This window comes from Pseudophryne corroboree, chromosome 4 (assembly GCF_028390025.1).
Source record: "Pseudophryne corroboree isolate aPseCor3 chromosome 4, aPseCor3.hap2, whole genome shotgun sequence".
Lineage (NCBI taxonomy): Eukaryota > Metazoa > Chordata > Amphibia > Anura > Myobatrachidae > Pseudophryne > Pseudophryne corroboree.
In genome coordinates this window covers 428304780-428326213 of record NC_086447.1, presented here as the reverse complement: position 1 = coordinate 428326213, position 21434 = coordinate 428304780, and the positions used below count along the sequence as shown (strand labels likewise).

Genomic DNA, 21434 nt, shown 5'->3' with positions numbered 1-21434 from the left:
CACATAAGGTGATATATGCACACCACCTTCAAATTTCAGAGCGGCTCTCTCATCCACATTGGTTCTCCCATTGCCCCTGCACTGTGGCGACACAACAGGGGGATAGGGGTTCTATTTGGGACAGCAGAAGCAACTCGTACTTCTTTCTTCTACCCCGGCACACTATATGACCCGAGGTCTCATCGATCTCATTCACTGCACCAATTGCATATGAGTCGAAAGCAGAAAGGGGAATAAGCTCCATAGTGCCGGGATCTGGTTACTTTTTCTATGCGATCTTAAAAGAGTGAGTGGCTTATTTATTTGTAATAAGATATATCTCACTATGAAACTATGTTGGTACCAACAGATACAACATCTGATGTTTTTCAATGAATTGCTACTATGTTAGTTCTGTATTAGTGACTGCAATCACTATGTGTAACTGGGAGATGTAAATGCTATTACAACCTGGACAATCAAGAAATTGATCTATAAACGTTTATTAAGATACAATTATTATTTGATTATCCCTTGATTGATTTTTCGACTTCTCTGATGTAGTAGGTGCGATATTAACTATTATAGATTGCTGAATCGTATATTTGAGCTATTCTTGTCCTCTTGGAGGACCATTACTCTTTTTTTTTAAAAAAAGGGTTTGTACACTAACAAAATAGACAGAGGCCGCCACAACGGGTATACATTCTCAGGACGAGACCTAATTATCTAATTAAAAAAGATCTCTGTAAATTTGGAGTAACCCGTAATATCAATTTCTCTAACGTCCTAGTGGATGCTGGGGACTCCGAAAGGACCATGGGGAATAGCGGCTCCGCAGGAGACTGGGCACAAAAGTAAAAAGCTTTAGGACTACCTGGTGTGCACTGGCTCCTCCCCCTATGACCCTCCTCCAAGCCTCAGTTAGATTTTTGTGCCCGAACGAGACGGGTGCAGGCTAAGGGGCTCTCCTGAGCTGCTTAGTGTAAAAGTTTAAAGTAGGTTTTTTATTTTCAGTGAGACCTGCTGGCAACAGGCTCACTGCACCGAGGGACTAAGGGGAGAAGAAGCGAACTCACCTGCGTGCAGAGTGGATTGGGCTTCTTAGGCTACTGGACATTAGTTCCAGAGGGACGATCACAGGCCCAGCCATGGATGGGTCCCAGAGCCGCGCCGCCGGCCCCCTTACAGAGCCAGAAGACTGAAGAGGTCCGGAAAATCGGCGGCAGAAGACGTCCTGTCTTCAATAAGGTAGCGCACAGCACTGCAGCTGTGCGCCATTGCTCTCAGCACACTTCACACTCCGGTCACTGAGGGTGCAGGGCGCTGGGGGGGGGGGCGCCCTGAGACGCAATAAAAACACCTTTTTTGGCAAAAAATACATCACATATAGCTCCTGGGCTATATGGATGCATTTAACCCCTGCCAATTTTTACATAAAAAAGCGGGAGAAAGGCCGCCGAAAAGGGGGCGGAGCCTATCTCCTCAGCACACTGGCGCCATTTTTTCCTCACAGCTCCGTTGGAGGAAGGCTCCCTGACTCTCCCCTGCAGTCCTGCACTACAGAAACAGGGTAAAACAAGAGAGGGGGGGCACTAAATTGGCATATTAATATATACAGCAGCTATATTAGGGAAAAACACTTATATAAGGTTATCCCTGTATATATATATAGCGCTCTGGTGTGTGCTGGCAAACTCTCCCTCTGTCTCCCCAAAAGGCTAGTGGGGTCCTGTCCTCTATCAGAGCATTCCCTGTGTGTGTGCTGTGTGTCGGTACGTTGTGTCGACATGTATGAGGAGGAAAATGGTGTGGAGGCGGAGCAATTGCCTGTGTTAGTGATGTCACCCCCTAGGGAGTCGACACCTGACTGGATGGTCTTATGGAAAGAATTACGTGATAGTGTCAGCACTTTACAAAATACTGTTGACGACATGAGACAGCCGGCAAATCAGTTAATACCTGTACAGGCGTCTCAAACACCGTCAGGGGCTCTAAAGCGCCCGTTACCTCAGGTCGATACAGACACAGACACGGACACTGAGTCCAGTGTCGACGGTGAGGAAACGAACGTATTTTCCAGTAGGGCCACACGTTACATGATCACGGCAATGAAGGAGGTTTTGAACATTTCTGATACTACAAGTACCACAAAAAAGGGTACTATGTGGGGTGTGAAAAAACTACCCGTAGTTTTACCCGAATCAGATGAATTAAATGAGGTGTGTGATGAAGCGTGGTTTTCCCCCGATAAAAAACTGCTAATTTCTAAAAAGTTATTGGCATTATACCCTTTCCCGCCAGAGGTTATGGCGCGTTGGGAAACACCCCCTAGGGTAGATAAGGCGCTCACACGCTTATCAAAACAAGTGGCGTTACCGTCTCCTGATACGGCCGCCCTCAAGGAACCAGCTGATAGGAAGCTGGAAAATATCCTTAAAAGTATATACACACATACTGGTATTATACTGCGACCAGCAATCGCCTCAGCCTGGATGTGCAGTGCTGGGGTGGCTTGGTCGGATTCCCTGACTGAAAATATGGATACCCTGGACAGGGACAATATATTATTGACTATAGAGCATTTAAAGGATGCATTTCTATATATGCGAGATGCACAGAGGGATATTTGCACTCTGGCATCAAGAGTAAGTGCGATGTCCATTTCTGCCAGAAGAGGATTATGGACGCGACAGTGGTCAGGGGATGCGGATTCCAAACGGCATATGGAAGTATTGCCGTATAAAGGGGAGGAGTTATTTGGGGTCGGTCTATCGGACCTGGTGGCCACGGCAACGGCTGGGAAATCCACCTTTTTACCTCAAGTCACCTCGCAGCAGAAAAAGATACCGTCTTTTCAGGCTCAGTCCTTTCGTCCCCATAAGGGCAAGCGGGCAAAAGGCCACTCATATCTGCCCCGGGGCAAGAGGAAGGGGAAAAAGACTGCAGCAGACAGCCTCTTCCCACGAACAGAAGCCCTCCCCCGCTTCTGCCAAGTCCTCAGCATGACGCTGGGGCCTTACAAGCGGACTCAGGCACGGTGGGGGCCCGTCTCAAGAATTTCAGCGCGCAGTGGGCTCACTCGCAAGTGGACCCCTGGATTCTGCAGGTAGTATCTCAGGGGTACAAATTGGAATTCGAGACGTCTCCCCCTCGCCGGTTCCTGAAGTCTGCTTTACCAACGTCTCCCCCCGACAGGGAGGCGGTATTGGAAGCCATTCACAAGCTGTATTCCCAGCAGGTGATAATCAAGGTACTCCTCCTACAACAGGGAAAGGGGTATTATTCCACGCTGTTTGTGGTACCGAAGCCGGACGGCTCGGTGAGACCTATTTTAAATCTGAAATCCTTGAACACTTACATAAAAAGGTTCAAGTTCAAGATGGAGTCACTCAGAGCAGTGATAGCGAACCTGGAAGAAGGGGACTATATGGTGTCGTTGGACATCAAAGATGCTTACCTCCATGTCCCAATTTGCCCTTCTCACCAAGGGTACCTCAGGTTTGTGGTACAGAACTGTCACTATCAGTTTCAGACGATGCCGTTTGGATTGTCCACGGCACCCCGGGTCTTTACCAAGGTAATGGCCGAAATGATGATTCTTCTTCGAAGAAAAGGCGTCTTAATTATCCCTTACTTGGACGATCTCCTGATAAGGGCAAGGTCCAGAGAACAGTTAGAGGTCGGAGTAGCACTATCTCAAGTAGTACTACGACAGCACGGATGGATTCTAAATATTCCAAAATCGCAGCTGATTCCGACGACACGTCTGCTGTTCCTAGGGATGATTCTGGACACAGTACAGAAAAAGGTGTTTCTCCCGGAGGAGAAAGCCAAGGAGTTATCCGACCTAGTCAGGAACCTCCTAAGACCAGGCCAAGTGTCAGTACATCAATGCACAAGGGTCCTGGGAAAGATGGAGGCTTCTTACGAAGCGATTCCATTCGGCAGATTCCACGCAAGAACCTTTCAGTGGGATCTGCTGGACAAATGGTCCGGATCGCATCTTCAAATGCATCAGCGGATAACCCTGTCTCCAAGGACAAGGGTGTCTCTCCTGTGGTGGTTACAGAGTGCTCATCTCCTAGAGGGCCGCAGATTCGGCATTCAGGATTGGGTCCTGGTGACCATGGATGCCAGCCTGAGAGGCTGGGGAGCAGTCACACAGGGAAGAAATTTCCAGGGCTTGTGGTCAAGCATGGAAACGTCACTTCACATAAATATCCTGGAACTAAGGGCCATTTACAATGCCCTAAGTCAGGCAAGACCTCTGCTTCAGGGTCAGCCGGTGTTGATCCAGTCGGACAACATCACGGCAGTCGCCCACGTAAACAGACAGGGCGGCACAAGAAGCAGGAGGGCAATGATGGAAGTGGCAAGGATTCTTCGCTGGGCGGAAAATCATGTGATAGCACTGTCAGCAGTGTTCATTCCGGGAGTGGACAACTGGGAAGCAGACTTCCTCAGCAGACACGATCTTCACCCGGGGGAGTGGGGACTTCACCCAGAAGTCTTCCACATGATTGTGAACCGTTGGGAAAAACCAAAGGTGGACATGATGGCGTCCCGCCTCAACAAAAAAACTGGACAGATATTGCGCCAGGTCAAGGGACCCTCAGGCAATAGCTGTGGACGCTCTGGTAACACCGTGGGTGTACCAGTCAGTGTATGTGTTCCCTCCTCTTCCTCTCATACCAAAAGTACTGAGAATCATAAGAAGGAGAGGAGTAAAGACTATACTCGTGGCTCCGGATTGGCCAAGAAGGACTTGGTACCCGGAAATTCAAGAGATGCTCACGGAAGACCCGTGGCCTCTACCTCTAAGAAAGGACCTGCTCCAGCAGGGACCATGTCTGTTCCAAGACTTACCGCGGCTGCGTTTGACGGCATGGCGGTTGAACGCCGGATCCTGAAGGAAAAAGGCATTCCGGATGAAGTCATCCCTACCCTGATCAAAGCCAGGAAGGATGTAACCGTACAACATTATCACCGTATTTGGCGTAAATATGTTGCGTGGTGCGAGGCCAGGAAGGCCCCTACAGAGGAATTTCAACTGGGTCGATTCCTGCATTTCCTGCAAACAGGACTGTCTATGGGCCTCAAATTAGGGTCCATTAAGGTTCAAATTTCGGCCCTGTCAATATTCTTCCAAAAAGAACTAGCTTCTGTTCCTGAAGTTCAGACGTTTGTCAAGGGAGTACTGCATATACAGCCTCCTTTTGTGCCTCCAGTGGCACCTTGGGATCTCAATGTAGTTTTGGGATTCCTAAAATCACATTGGTTTGAACCACTCACCACTGTGGACTTAAAATATCTCACATGGAAAGTGGTAATGCTGTTAGCCCTGGCTTCAGCCAGGCGTGTCTCAGAATTGGCGGCTTTATCCTATAAAAGCCCTTACCTAATTTTTCATACGGACAGGGCAGAATTGAGGACTCGTCCTCAATTTCTCCCTAAGGTGGTTTCAGCATTTCACTTAAACCAGCCTATTGTGGTGCCTGCGGCTACTAGGGACTTGGAGGATTCCAAGTTACTGGACGTAGTCAGGGCCCTGAAAATATATGTTTCCAGGACGGCTGGAGTCAGAGAATCTGATTCGCTGTTTATCCTGTATGCACCCAACAAGCTGGGTGCTCCTGCTTCTAAGCAGACGATTGCTCGTTGGATTTGTAGTACAATTCAGCTTGCACATTCTGTGGCAGGCCTGCCACAGCCAAAATCTGTAAAAGCCCATTCCACACGGAAAGTGGGCTCATCTTGGGCGGCTGCCCGAGGGGTCTCGGCTTTACAACTTTGCCGAGCAGCTACTTGGTCAGGGGCAAACACGTTTGCTAAATTCTACAAATTTGATACCCTGGCTGAGGAGGACCTGGAGTTCTCTCATTCGGTGCTGCAGAGTCATCCGCACTCTCCCGCCAGTTTGGGAGCTTTGGTATAATCCCCATGGTCCTTTCGGAGTCCCCAGCATCCACTAGGACGTTAGAGAAAATAAGAATTTACTTACCGATAATTCTATTTCTCATAGTCCGTAGTGGATGCTGGGCGCCCATCCCAAGTGCGGATTGTCTGCATTACTTGTACATAGTTATTGTTACAAAAATGGGGTTATTGTTGTTGTGAGCCATCTTTTCAGAGGCTCCTTCTGTTATCATGCTGTTAACTGGGTTCAGATCACAAGTTGTACGGTGTGATTGGTGTGGCTGGTATGAGTCTTACCCGGGATTCAAAATCCTTCCTTATTGTGTACGCTCGTCCGGGCACAGTATCCTAACTGAGGCTTGGAGGAGGGTCATAGGGGGAGGAGCCAGTGCACACCAGGTAGTCCTAAAGCTTTTTACTTTTGTGCCCAGTCTCCTGCGGAGCCGCTATTCCCCATGGTCCTTTCGGAGTCCCCAGCATCCACTACGGACTATGAGAAATAGAATTATCGGTAAGTAAATTCTTATTTATTCAATTGATATTTCACTTTTTTCACATTTTTACTATAACTATTGTATGGGCCATTCCCATTACGAAATTAATTATAAGCTATCTTTATTATGAATTGATTATCTATATACCTTGACTATATTTTTTGTTATAGCAGGTGTAAACTATATTATGATGAACCTGCTCTGTTTATTTGTCCTAATAATTTTTTGACTACTTTATTTTAATATTCTCAATAAATGTTAAGTTTTAATATTATAACATTAACAAATTTTATTAAAAAAGAGTGCACCACAAAGTAAGCCTTCTTTGGGTGACGACCGTCTATGATCGTCCTTCCCTTTTGCCCCTTCTTACATTCCCAATAATGTCTGCTACACAGGGCGGGAAATCTGCAGACGCTCCTGCATCATGCAGTGCTGGTGCTACGGATTTGACTGAGGAAAAGGTTTCAGCTGAGGATTCAGGTACTGCGTGCCCTGCACCATCCAGTCAGTCTGCAGCGCCTGTGGCAAATCAAGACCCACCTTGGGCTGCTTTTTCAAATATGCTGCCGACGCTTGTAGTGCGACTTATGCCCCCTGTGGGACCTCTTGTGCCATTAAAGCCACATATTGTCCCTGTAGTTAACCCGCCTTGGGCAGATGCTCGGTCTACCCAGTTAATACAATTAAATCAGTCTTTGGTTAGACAGAAACCTACCCCTTGCCTTGCTGGGGTCATCTAAACGGGCCATTTCTTCCTCATAATCCACTAATGTTTCGGATGATTCTTCCGATGAGGATGGGGATTATACTGATCCGTCAGACACTGATATAGTTGCTTCTGATTAGGAATCTACAACTCAAGTTGATGTTCCTGACCTAGTGGAGGCTATCAAGCTTATTCTCCAGATTGATGATGATATTGAGCGCCCCCCCCCCCCCCCCCCCCTCCCCCCTGCTATGTCTAAGAAACCTGATCAGTTTAAACATCAGAAAGTTGCTAAAGTAGTTTTACAGCATTCTGACCTTTTTAATTGACATACGTCAGGAGTTCTGGTCATCTCCAGGGAAGAAATTTTCCCTGTCCAAAGAGATGCTAGCTCATTACCCTATCCCTGCGGAGTTGAGTAACAATTTGGAAACTCCACTGCCTGTGGACTCTCATGTTGCCCATCTAGTGGTATCTTCTACTCTGCCTGTCACCACGGTCACCTCACTGAAGGAACCGACGGATAAGCGTGTGGAGGGATGCCTGAAGTCTATTTACACACTTATCGGTGCTGTGCATAGACCCACTATAGCAGCCTCTTGGGATGCAAAAGCTATTGAAGCATGGTTTCACGCAATTGAGGATTAGCTACCTCTGATTTTTTCTGACAATGCTAGACAATATCTTTTGTATATTACCACAGCCTCTCACTATATTCAGGAGGCAGCCTCTGATGCAGGCGTTATGGCAGCCAAGGCTTCTACTAAGACTATCCTGGCTCGCCGGATTTTTTGGTTAAAGACCTGGTTGGTGGACCTTGACTCCAAAATGACCATGGAGTTTCTCCTTTTTAATTTAGACATACTTTTTTGAGAGGATCTGAACAAGATCGTGACTGACTTGGCAACAGCTAAGACTGCATTTCTCCCAAGTACTAATCCTTCTGCTCCGAAGGCTAACAGTATCACTTTTTGTTTCTTTTGACTTCCAGCAAAGGAGTCAGGGTACCCGAGCAAGGGAGTCAGGCATACCCGAAACAGGCTCGTACTTCCAAAACCACCAAGCCCAAGTCTAAGCATTCTTGGGCCACCCGTCAGCCTGCTTCCAAACAGGACAAGCCTGCGGCATGACGGGGTGGGCCTCCCCCTGGGGGACCCCAGGGTGGGAGGCAGACTATTGCAGTTTGCCCAGGCCTGGTTAAAAACAACTTCAGATACCTGGGTGCGGAAAGTTGTCTCTCACGGGTACGTGATCTCCTGTGATTGTGCCAGTGCCCCTGTCTCAAAGAGGCAGGGGCTACTATTCGACCTGTTTTCTAGTCCCGAAACCAAATGGGTCCTCCCGGCTTATACTCAACCTTAAGTCTTTGAACAAATTTGTGAGGGTATCCAAATTCCGTATGGAAACTCGGCGTTCTATTGTACTGGCCATGGAACCCAAGGACTATATGGTATCCCTGGACATACAGGATGCTTACCTGCACTTTCCTATTGCCATCAGCAATGTCTTCGGTTTGCTATTGGCAACCTACATTATCAATTCCAGGCCTTGCCTTTCATACTGAATACGGCACCTCGGATCTTCACCAATGTCATGGCAGTCGTGACCGCTCTTCTCCGCCGTCAGAGTGTCCGGAACATGCCATATCTGGACGACTTGCTGATCCTGGCGAACTCCCCAGAGGTTCTCCTCAGGCATCTGGAATGGACGGTCCAATTCCTACAAGCCCACGGGCGGCTCATCAACTGGAAGAAGTCCTCGCTGGTCCCTGCTCAGAGCATGGTGCACCTGGTGGCATTGTTGGGGACACACAACCAACAATTGTTCTTGTCTCCAGAGAAGGTCCTGAAACTTCAGAACAGGATCAGATACTTCCTGTCTCGCCATAGAGTGTCTGTAAACTCGGCGATGCAAGTACTAGGCCTCATGGTGTCGACATTGGACATGGTAGAGTACGCTCAATTTCATTCCCGCCCTCTGCAGAGGTTAATCCTTCCCAAGTGGGTCAGCCTGCCTCACCGGATCAGGTTTCAAATGATCTCCTTGACTCCGGATGTTCATCTGTCACTGAGCTGGTGGCTACAGGATCAACAGTTGAGCAGGGGCCGTACCTTTAGGCTCTCCAACTGGGTCCTATTGACAACCGATGCCAGTCTGCGAGGTTGGGGCTCGGTGTTGGAGCAACACTCTCTCCAGGGTCGGTGGACCATGGAGGAATCTCTCCTCCCGATAAACATTCTGGAATTGCAGGCAGTGTTCAATGCGTTGACACTGGCGCTGCCTCTGGTACGGAACAGGCGTGTTCAAGTACTATCAAACAACGCCACCACGGTGGCGTACATAAATCATCAAGGCGGCACTCGACAATGCTGGAAGTATCAAAAATCCTCCATTGGGCGGAATACCATCTGCCAGCTATATCGGCATTGTTCATTCCGGGAGTCCTCAACTGGGAAGCGAACTTCCTCAGTCATCGGGACGTGCACGCCGGAGAGTGGAGCCTTCATCTAGAAGTCTTTCAACTCCTTGTGGACAAGTGGTGCCTATGAGATGTAGTCCTGATGGCATCTCGACACAATCACAAAATTCCGGTCTTCGGAGCAAGGACAAAGTATCAAGCAGCGTTCGTGGATTCACTGGCAATTCCATGGAACTTTTGGCTGACATACGTGTACCTTCCAGTGTCACTCCTGCCCATTGCTCCCAAGGGACCTGTCTATACCCCATGGTACTAAATGGAACCCCAGCATCTTCTACGGACCACAAGAAAAGGATTTACCAGTAAGTAATTAAAATCCTATTTTTTTTCTGCCTGAATATGTACTATCCCCTCCTGTTTACCTTTGTTCACCCTCATCCACCAATCTCCTCCTTTAGTTATGTTTCCACACAACGCAGCCTACCTCTTAGCTTTTCTGTAACATTTTTAAAAGAAAATGTGGTGCTATTAACTGACGTTCAAGCAAATCTACAGAGGAAGTTTATGGGTTTTGTTTTAGGTTATCATTCAAAGTGAATCTATGACCTTTTGTTCTTGGATGCTTAAGTGTTGTATTCAATAATTATTTTAAAGGTTATAATAAAAATACTATTCACGTTATGATAGACTAGTTTTAGTCATTTTCTTAATATTTTTATTTTATTTTTAGGATAAAGTGGACAGCATCCAGTTTTCAAACACTAGTAGTCGGTGAGTAAGGGATATGTAGTTACAATTGAAAAATACAACTGACAGTAATACAGTTTTGTCATAAAAGTATAAACCTTTTTACAATATTTTAATCAAAGTGCGCTATCTCAATCACTCGATGGAGGTATCCATTTTGTTGGCTGAAGCTGTCTGTGTAGCCTCTATGTACACACTAGGAACTGGTGACATTACCGAGTGTACTGTCTGACCTCTAGTCATGAGGTACTGGGTTCCAGTGAGCTTGTGGACTACATTCTCAGGATTATTATTGTAAGCACATCCTCCCTTGTAGCAACGGTCTTTTTTGGGTCTAGACGGAGGGTGCCACTAACCCCTGCATGGAATGAGGCGCAGTACCCGGAGCCAGACAAGGATCCGTGTTTTGAGAGTTCCTGATTTTAAATAAGAATCCCACAATGTGTGTGTAAATCTGGAGATGAATAGAAACTCACCTCTCAGTACGTAAATTCTCCTATGTTGCTGAGATGTGTAGGGCTATTAGACCATTTGGATATGACATTTTACAAGGGTATCAGGAGTATTTTCTGATACCCTGACTGAAACGCACAAGAGTAACGGGTATAACATTTATTAGGTCCATTATGGGAACATTTAAATTGCAATATTTAATAACTTGCATTGCTACATAAACCTCCTTGGTGTCGATGCATTAGTACAAGCTAAGAAATGTGTTAATGACGGGTTGTGTTAACTGGGATGTTGTTACTTACATGAATATAATTGTGTACGTTTTAAAGGTTTGTAAGTGGTAGCCGAGATGGGACCGCTCGTATTTGGCAATTCAAGAAAAGGGAGTGGAGAAGCATTTTACTAGACATGGCTACTCGACAGACTGGGTAAGTACTATTGATATAACATACCCACTTCCCTGCTAGACATATGTCACTAACTTCCTCACTAATCCAGTGTATTCAGGAACACAATACAGAAATGCATGTTTGGTTCAAACTATATGAAGCGATAGTAGCGGAACTCAAAATTGTCCCATCATGATGGACATGATCAGAAAAAAAAATACTATGAGCGTAATCTTCTAGAAGTGTTGTGGACAACCTTGTTTAGTTAAGTGAAACATCCTTAGCTGTGAATTGGCAGTGGGATATATTAAATGTTTACTGTTTGTTGCTTTATTCCTGACACAGCACTCAGAGTGTGGAAGACAAGATAACCAAACTAAAAGTGACCATGGTGGCCTGGGACCGTCATGATACCTGTGTAATCACTGCAGTCAATAACATGACTTTAAAAGTTTGGGACTCCTACACTGGGCAGCTCATCCATATCCTTATGGTAATTAGCAGGGCTACTGAGTTATGTCATCTGTTTATAGATACGAAATGCATGGTTTTCATAATACAAAGTTTGTGTGGTCTTGTTTTTCATTTTAAACTCACTGTGAATATTTTCAGTTTTTAATATTTTTATCTTAATATGTGTAGTCACGCAGAACATTTTGGTAATGACAGGTTGACAACATATTGTCATCAAAAATATACTTTTGCAGTGACCTTATTTTTAGTTACCCTTGCATTATAATAGAACAGTATGCCATTTTATATATAACATTTTCTTATACATTTTTCAGGGTCATGAGGATGAAGTTTTTGTGCTTGAATCTCATCCTTTTGATCCACGGGTGTTGTTTTCAGCAGGCCATGATGGCTATGTCATAGTTTGGGATCTAGCACGAGGAGTCAAGATCCGGTCTTACTTCAATATGGTAAGTTATTTCTTGCTAATGTGTGCAGTAATACTATAATGCTTTTTTCTCTAGCATCCATAAGGGATATCTGGGACAGATTAGTACGATGGGGTATAGACGGGTCCAAAGGAGCCAGTGCACTTCAAATTTCTTCAACTGGGTGTGCTGGCTCCTCCCCTCTATGCCTCCTCCTACAGGTCAGTTTAGAAAAAAGTACCCTCAGGAGAGGATGCACTCTGCAAGCTCCAGAGTTTTTTCTTCAATTTCTTTTAAACTTTTATTTCTTTCGGTATGCTGTTTGGGTAACAGCATACCTGTGCCGTGGGGGTGGGCGATCACCGGCCTCTTTAGGTGCAGAGCCGCTTTCCCGCTGTTGGTTCAGCGGGGCAGCCGAATCATGCCACACACCCCTAACGCGGCCTGAAGGTGATCCCCGGTTCACTGTGAGGCGTATGGGTCCCTCCTGGGGGGGACGACCCGCTGTAGCCCCTGCTAAATATTCTTGTATCAAGCATTTATGTGAGGCTACAAACATATAGGGAGACATGGCCAGTATAAATATTACACAGTAGCTCCGGCGCCACTACGGGGGGGGCGGAGCTACATCAGAGCGGGCTCAGCGGCATTTTGGCACCTTCCTCTGCATAAGCAGCAGCCTCATACATCTCCACCATGATGGTCACACGCTGGATCACTGGTACCCGTCGTAGAGGGGGAGAGTTGTTATATTGTGCACAAATAATATTCCTCTGAGGAAATTTTCATAAGACAGTCTTACTGTTGGTTATGTACTTGTAAAACACTGGCAGCCTCACTGGGGTTGTGCAGCGTTGGGTGTGCTGGTGTCCTCTCTCTCTCTCCTCTCGCATGCAATAGGGCAGGCTTGTATTGTATTTCAAGCTGTGTTGTATGTGTATTGTACCTGGTTTTCTACTTCACAATGGTAAAACAGAAGTTATGCAGTGTATGTAATGCTAGGTTCTCCCCTATCTCATCTGGCTCGATATCATGGGAGCAGTGTAGTCAGTCATCACAAAATACTGATAATGATGTTGGGGAGAGCCCCCCTGGCTGGGGGCTATAAAAACTATGATTTCTGATATGTCATCTCAACTCACTGGAAATGGCAATAAAACTCAGGAACTGCAACAAGGAGTGGAAAATCTAGCTGCTAAACATCCCCCCGTCTACTGCAGGTGCACAAAAACGTGCTTTACCTGCACTACTGTCGGATACTGATGATGATATACAGGATGATGGAAATGATGTGGCTCCCATAAGTCGGGACGCCACACCTACACAGGGTATTGAACCCCTCATATTGGCTATTCGGGATGTGTTAAAGCTCCCCCTGGAGGAGGCTAAAAATCAGCAGTCCTTTTTTCTCCCACAAGACAAAATTACAGTCACATTTCCTGACTCCAAGGAATTGGATGATTTATTTAAAGTAGCCTGGAAAAATCCAGATAAAAAATATCAGGTGTCCAAGCGGTTTTTGTATACCTTCCCATTTGTCCCTGAAAGCAGGAAATTCTGGGAAGAATCTCCAACAGTAGACGTCTCAGTCTCTCGCCTTTCTAAAAAGGCGGTACTTTCTGCTTCGGGCTCCTTTACGGTACAGGACCCGGCAGATAGGAAAATTGAGACCACTCTGAAATCTAACTACACTGCTGCAGGTGTAGCTCAAAGACCGGTCATTGCAAGTTGCTGGATGACACATGCAATTCATTCCTGGGCTACTCAAATTCAGGAAGGTCTCTCGGGTGATATGACCTTAGTTACTACTGTAACTTTCCTAAAATACATTCAGGACACAGCAAGAGTCCTCTGTGACTCCCTTAAAGAGATTGGCAATATTAATGCTAGGACCACGGCTACGGCTGTGTCTGTGCGCAGAGCCATATGGTTGCGTCAGTGGATTGCTGATGCTGACTCCAAACGTAATGTGGAATCTCTTCCTTTCACAGGTGAATGGCTTTATGGAGGTGAACTGGACTCATGGATTTCCAAAGTTACTGCTGGGAAATCCATGTTTCTCCCTTCGGGGGCTCCGCCTGCTAGACGTACCTACCGGGTCCCGTCTACTCAGTTCTTTCGGTCCTCCAGATGTCGATCTAGAGCCAGGGGGCCTCCAATGCAGCTAGAGGCTCCAGAGGAAAACCTAAGAAACCAGCCGTTGCCGGATCTCAGGACCAGAGCACCAGTTCTTCTTCCGCAAAAACTTCAGTATGACGGTGCCCACCCACTCCGAGCGGATCTCATGGTGGGAGCTCGGTTATGTCACTACAGCCACATCTGGGATTATTCCTGCCAAGATGCTTGGGTATAGGACCTTATCTCTCAGGGTTACAAGCTGGAGTTCGACGGTGCTCCTCCCCTACGATTTTTCTAATCGGGCTTACCAGCTTTGGAAAATGTGTGGTACGCTACTACTGGCCATAAACAGGGTGTAGTACTGGTGACCGGCGGTCTCCTGACCGCCGGTCACCTTACCGACGCCGGGATCCCGGCAGCATACCGACGCCGGGATCCCGGCGGGGAGGGGCGAGTACAGCAAGCCCCTTGCGCGCTCGCTGCGCTCGCCACGCTGCGGGCTCGGTGGCGACCTGCGGTCGCCACGGGTTCTATTCCCACTCTATGGGTGTCGTGGACACCCACGAGTGGAAATAGTCCCTGTTGGTCGGCATGCCGACCATCGGGATAGTGAGCCGTCGGGCTCACGGAGGAGGTCATGTGACTGTCGGTCAGCTGACCGGCGGTCACATGAATACCACCCCATAAACAAGTTTGTCCAGTCCTAGGTCAGTGTTCCAGTACCCCTACAACGAGGACAGGGTTACTACTCCAGTCTGTACGTATTACCAAAACCAGACTGGTCTGTGAGACGCATTCTGATTCTGAAGTCCTTGAATCCTTACCTGAAGGTTTTCAATTCAAGATGGAATCTTTGAGAGCAGTGATCGCAGGCCTGGACCAGCAGGAATTTCTAGTGTCCTCAGATATCAAGGCGCTAACCCCATATCCCAATTTGGCCTCCCCATCAGGGCTATCTGCGGTTCGCCCTACTGAATGATCACTACCAGTTTCAGGCGTTACCCTTCGGCCTGTCTACAGCTCATAGGGTGTTCACGAAGGTGATGGCGGAAATGAAGTTTCAGCTCAGGGTCCAGGAGGTCAAAATAATTCCATACCTGGACGATCTCCTGATAAAAGCGAGTTCAAGGGAGCTTCTATTGCTCCATATAGATCGCACTATCCATCTTCTGTCTCACCACGGGTGGATCCTCAATCTGCAAAAGTCCCACCTTAAACAGTGTTAACGGCTCCTGTTTCTGTGGATGCTTCTGGATACGGTAGCACAGGAAATATTCCTCCCAGAGGAAAAAGTGTGAACACTTCAAGAAATGGTTTGCATGGTGCTCCGACCTGCTTGAGTATCCATTCATCTTTGCATAAAATTGTTGTAAAAGATGGTGGCCTCGTACGAGGCGATACAGTTCGGAAGGTTCATGCCAGACCGTTCCAGTTGGATATCCTGAACAAGTGGTCCGGCTCCCATCTTCAGATGCACCGGATGATTCGGCTGTAACCCCAGGCCAGGATTTCACTTCTGTGGTGGCTACAGTCTTCCAACCTGCAGGAAGGTCAATGCTTTGGGATTCAGGGTTGGATCCTCCTCACGACTGATGCGAGTCTGAGAGGATGGGGAGCTATCACCCAGGGGGCGCAGTTCCGGGGCAGGTGGTCTTCCCAAGAGGCCCTCCTTCCGATCAACATCGAGGAACTTCGGGCCATCTACAATGCTCTGCTTCAGGCCTCCCCTCTACTCAGGGATCGGGTGATCCAGGTCCAGTCGGACAACGCCACGGCTGTGGCGTACATCAATCGACAAGGAGGGGCAAAAAGCAGAGCCTGTATGCGAGAAGTGTTAAGAATACTTTTCTGGGCAGAAAGAAATGCCAGAGCACTGTCTGCAATCTTCATTCTGGGGGTGGACAACTGGGAAGCGGACTTCCTCCGACGCCACGATCTCCACCCAGGGGCGTGAACCAGAGACCCTCAGGCAAGCGTAGTGGATGCGCTGACAACGCCTTGGCCTTACCAGCTAGTCTACCTATTTCCTCAGATCCCGTTGTTCCCCAGGGTACTCAAGTGTATCAGGCATCAAGGAGTGCAGGCAATCTTGATTGCCCTGGACTGGCTCCGAAAACTGTGGTACGTGGCTCTTCTGGACATGTCTGTAGAGGAACCGTGGCCTCTGCTGCTAAGAAGAGATCTTCAGCAAGGACCGTTCGTCTACCCGGACTTGCGGCGGCTTCGTTTGATGGCATGTTAGTTTAGCGGAACATCCCAGCTCACAAAGGGCTTTCCAAAAATGTCATTGCCACTATGGTGCAAGCCATAAAACCTGTGACGTCAAAACACTATCATATCTGGCGGAGATATGTCTCTTGATGCGAGGAACGCACATATCCATCTGCGGAATTCCACTTGGGGCGATTCCTTCGTTTCCTGCAGATGGGAGTGGATAAAGGTTTACGTCTTGGATCCATTAAGGTCCAGATTTCAGCTCTTTCCTTCTTCCAGAAGAAATTGGCTCTCCTGCCAGAAGTTCAGACCTTCTTGCAAGGGTTGCTTCACATACAACCTCCGTTTATGCTGCCTACAGCACCTTGGGATTTGGACATTGTGTTACGCTTTCTACAGTCCTCCCGGTTTGAACCGCTGACTATGGTGGAAGACGGTGATGTTACTGGCCCTGGCTTCTGCTAGACGCGTCTCAGAATTAGGGGCCTTATTGTGTAAAAGTCCCTACTTGGTCTTTTACGAGAACAGATCGAAGCCCAGGACTAGACAGCAGTTCCTGCCGAAGGTAGACTCCGCGTTTCACTTGAATGACCCTATTGTGATTCCATCCAGTTCTGGCACTTCTGCTTCTTCGGAGTCATTGGATGCAGTGCGAGCCTTGAACATCTATGTCAAGAAGAAGGCTCGGATCAGAAGGACTAATTCCTTGTTCATGCTGTATGATGCGCAGAAGAAGGGTTGCCCTGCTTCAAAGCAGTCTATTGCTCATCGGGTCGGTCATGAGCTTTCCTGGCTAGGTGCCTTTAAAACTGTGATGATTGATATGTCATCTCAACTCATTGCAAATGCACATAAAACTCAGCTACTGCACCAAGCAGTTGCAGACCTCGCTGTTAAGGCTGAAGCTCCACAGCCGCCCTCCTCCTCCCATTCGGGACCACAATAACGTGGGTTGCCCACATTACTCTTAGATTCAGATGAAGAGATACAGGAGGATGGGGAGTATTTGGTTCCCACTAGTGGGGGTTCCGCTTCTGCCCAGGGTATTTAACACCTAGTTTTAGCTATACGGGATGTTAAAACTCCCTCTAGAGCACAGGTTCTCAAACTCTGTCCTCAGGACCCCACACAGTGCATGTTTTTCAGGTCTCCTCACAGAATCACAAGTGAAATAATTAGCTCCACCTGTGGCCCTTTTAAAATGTACCAGTGAGTAATTAATACACCTGTTCACCTGCTGGGTTACATGCAAAACATGCACTGTGTGGGGTCCTGAGGACCGAGTTTGAGAACCTATGCTCTAGAGCAGAGGTTCTCAAACTCGGTCCTCGGGGGCCCACATAGTTCATGTTTTGCAGGTCTCACAGAATCACAAGTGAAATAATTAGCTCCACCTGTGGACCTTTTAAAATGTGTCAGTGAGTAATTAATACACCTGTGCACCTGCTGGGTTACCTGCAAAACATGCACTCTGTGGGCCCACGAGGACCAAGTTTGAGAACCTCTGCTCTAAAGGATGCTGCGTCACAGCAGTCAGTGGTGTTTTTTTTTTTTTTTTTGCTGCACAAAATAAGCTGTCACTTTCCCTGATTCTGCCGAGTTAGATGACCTATTTTAAGTTAGCCTGAAAAAATCCAGACAAAAAATACCAAGTGTCAAAAAGGTTTTTGCACACTTTTCCATTTGCTCCTGAAGGTAGGAAATTCTGGGAAGAACTCCCGGCTGCTGACGTGTCAGTCTCTCGCCTATCAAAAAATGGCGGTTCTGCCTGCCCTGGGCTCCTTTACCATAAAGGACATGGGGACAGCAACATAGAGACCACACTGAAGCCTATCTACACGGCAGCGGGTGTATCTTAAAGGCTGGTCATAGCAGGTTGCTTGATGACTCGTGCTATTCACACGTGGGCTACTCAAATTCAGGAGGGCCTTTCCGGGGATATGCCCCTGGTTACTACGGTGACTCTCCTTAGGCACATTCAGGATGCTGCTTGCGTCCTGTGTGACTCACTCAAGGAGATGGGCAATATTAATGCTAGGGCTTCTGCCATGGCAGTGTCGGCGCGCAGGGCCTTATGGTTGCGTTAGTGGATAGCGGATGCAGAATCCAAATGCAATGTGGAATCCCTCCCCTTTTCTGGGTAATGGCTCTTTGGAGTTGAGTTGGATACGTGGATTTCCAAAATCACTGCTGGAAAATCCACGTTTCTCCCCTCTGGGGTCCCGCCGGCTAGGCTTTCCTACCTGGGGCCATCTGTTCAGTCCTTTTGGTCTAACAGATTTTGATCTAGGGCCAGAGGTGCTTCCAATGCGAATAGAGGCAAACAGAGGTAAGTCAAAAAGACCTGCAACCACCGGTTCTCAGGAACAGAGCACCAGTTCTGCTTCCACTAAGTTCTCAGCATGACTGTGCCCACCTACCCCGAAGAGATCTCGAGGTGGGAGCTCGACTGCGTCACTTTAGCTGCATCTGGGAAAGCTCCTGCCAGGATACCTGGGTAAGGAACCTCATTTCTCAGGGACACAAGCTGGAGTTCAAATCAAGCTTGCCAGCTTTGGAGGATACGCAAGTTACGTTGCAACAGGCCACCCGAAAGTTGGTCCTGTCCCATGTCATTGTTCCAGTACCAATACTACAACGAGGCAGGGGTTATTACTCCGACCTGTTTGTGGTACTGAAGCCGGACCATTTTGAATCTAAAGTCCTTGAACCCTTACCTAAAGGTTTTCAAGTTTAAAATGGAATCCTTGAGGGCAGTTATTGCGGGCCTGGAAGAACAGGAATTCCTGGTATCCTTGAATATCAAGGACGCCTACCTTCATATTCCAATTTGGCCACCACCATCAGGCTTATCTGAGGTTTGTCCTACTGGACGATCACTACTAGTTCCAGGCACTACCCTTTGGCCTGTCCACGGCTCCGAGGGTATTAACAAAGGTGATGGCGGAGATGATGTTCCAACTCCGGGTCCAGGGGGTCAATGTTGTCCCTTACCTGGACGATCTTCTGATAAAAGGAAGATCAAGGGAGCATTTATTGCTCCACATCGACCACACTATCCAACTAATGTCAATCCATGGGAGGATTCTCAATCTACAGAAGTCCCACCGGTAGCCAACTCAGCAGCTACTGTTCCTGGGGATGTTACTGGATATGGTAGCCCAGAAGGAGTTCCTCCCGGAGGACAAAGCGAGAACACTTCAGGAGATCGTACGCATGGTGCTCCAACCTGCTCGAGTATCCATCCATCTTTCCATCAGATTGTTGGGGAAGATGGTCGCCTCATACGAGGCGATCCAATATGGGAGGATCCATGCCAGAACATTTCAAATGGATCTCCTGAGCAAGTGGTCCGGATCACATCTACAGACGCACCGGATGATTCGGCTGTCACCTCAGAGCAGGATTTCCCTTCTGTGGTGACTGCAGTCCTCCAACATACTGGTAGGCCGGAGTTTCGGGATTCAGGATTAGACCCTCCTCACGACGGATGCAAGTCTGTGAGGATGGGGAGCTGTCACCCAAGGGGCGCAGTTCCAGGACAGGTGGTCAGCTCACGAAGCCCTCCTTCCAATCAACATTCTGGAACTACAGGCGATCTACAGTGCTCTGCTTCAGGCCTCTCCTCTGCTCACGCATCACGCGATCCAAGTTCACTTGGACAACGCCACAGCGGTGGCATACATCAATCGACAAAAAGCAGTGTCTGCATGTAAGAGGTGTCATAGAGACTCCTCTGGGTGGAAAGAAATGCAAGAGCAATTTCGGCAATCTTCATTCTGGGTGTAGACAACTGGGAAGCGGACTTCCTGAGTTGTCACGATCTCCACCCGGGGGAATGGGGACTCAACCATCAGGTGTTCCAGCAGATCATCCACCGTTGGGGCTGTCCACAGATAGACATGATTGCTTCTCGACTCAACAAGAAGCATCACTGGTATTGCTCACGAACCAGGGACCCTAAGGCAAGGGCAGTGGATGCATCAACGTCGCCTTGGCCTTACCGGCTGGTCTACCTTTTTCCTCTGATTCCATTGATCCCAAGGGTACTCAAGCGAAACAGAAATCAAGGAGTCCAGGCAATTCTGATTGCTCCGGGTTGACCTCGGAGGTCGTGGTACGCGGATCTTCTGGACATGTACGTCGAAGACCCTTGGCCTCTACCACTAAGAAGCATTCTTCAACAAGGGCCATTCGTCTAAACAGACTTACGGCGACTTTGTTTGACGGCATGGAGGTTGAGCGGAACAGCCTAGCTCACAAGGGCCTTTCCAAAACGGTTTTCTCTATCGTCCTAGTGGATGCTGGGGTTCCTGAAAGGACCATGGGGAATAGCGGCTCCGCAGGAGACAGGGCACAAAAGTAAAGCTTTCCGATCAGGTGGTGTGCACTGGCTCCTCCCCCTATGACCCTCCTCCAAGCCAGTTAGATTTTTGTGCCCGGCCGAGAAGGGTGCAATCTAGGTGGCTCTCCTAAAGAGCTGCTTAGAAAAGTTTAGCTTAGGTTTTTTATTTTACAGTGAGTCCTGCTGGCAACAGGATCACTGCAACGAGGGACTTAGGGGAGAAGAAGTGAACTCACCTGCGTGCAGGATGGATTGGCTTCTTGGCTACTGGACATCAGCTCCAGAGGGACGATCACAGGTACAGCCTGGATGGTCACCGGAGCCTTGCCGCCGGCCCCCTTGCAGATGCTGAAATAAGAAGAGGTCCAGAATCGGCGGCAGAAGACTCCTCAGTCTTCTAAAGGTAGCGCACAGCACTGCAGCTGTGCGCCATTTTCCTCTCAGCACACTTCACACGGCAGTCACTGAGGGTGCAGGGCGCTGGGAGGGGGGCGCCCTGGGAGGCAAATGAAAACCTATTTTGGCTAAAAATACCTCACATATAGCCTCCGGAGGCTATATGGAGATATTTAACCCCTGCCAGAATCCGTTAAGAGCGGGAGACGAGGCCGCCGAAAAAGGGGCGGGGCCTATCTCCTCAGCACACAGCGCCATTTTCCCTCACAGAAAGGCTGGAGGGAAGGCTCCCAGGCTCTCCCCTGCACTGCACTACAGAAACAGGGTTAAAACAGAGAGGGGGGGCACTAATTTGGCGTTAGAAATATATA

General features: G+C 48.1%; 1 protein-coding gene across 2 annotated transcripts in view; it reads left to right on the top strand.

Annotated features, from left to right (window-relative positions):
• The window catches only part of PHIP (pleckstrin homology domain interacting protein), a 546843-nt gene that overhangs the window by 153774 nt on the left and 371635 nt on the right, over positions 1-21434 (top strand). For both annotated transcript variants that reach the window (XM_063916855.1, XM_063916854.1), the window contains exons 12-15: positions 10251-10291; positions 11050-11148; positions 11455-11602; positions 11898-12032. In XM_063916855.1, coding sequence (XP_063772925.1) covers positions 10251-10291; positions 11050-11148; positions 11455-11602; positions 11898-12032 — 423 coding nt within the window. The remainder of the gene's footprint in view (positions 1-10250; positions 10292-11049; positions 11149-11454; positions 11603-11897; positions 12033-21434) is intronic.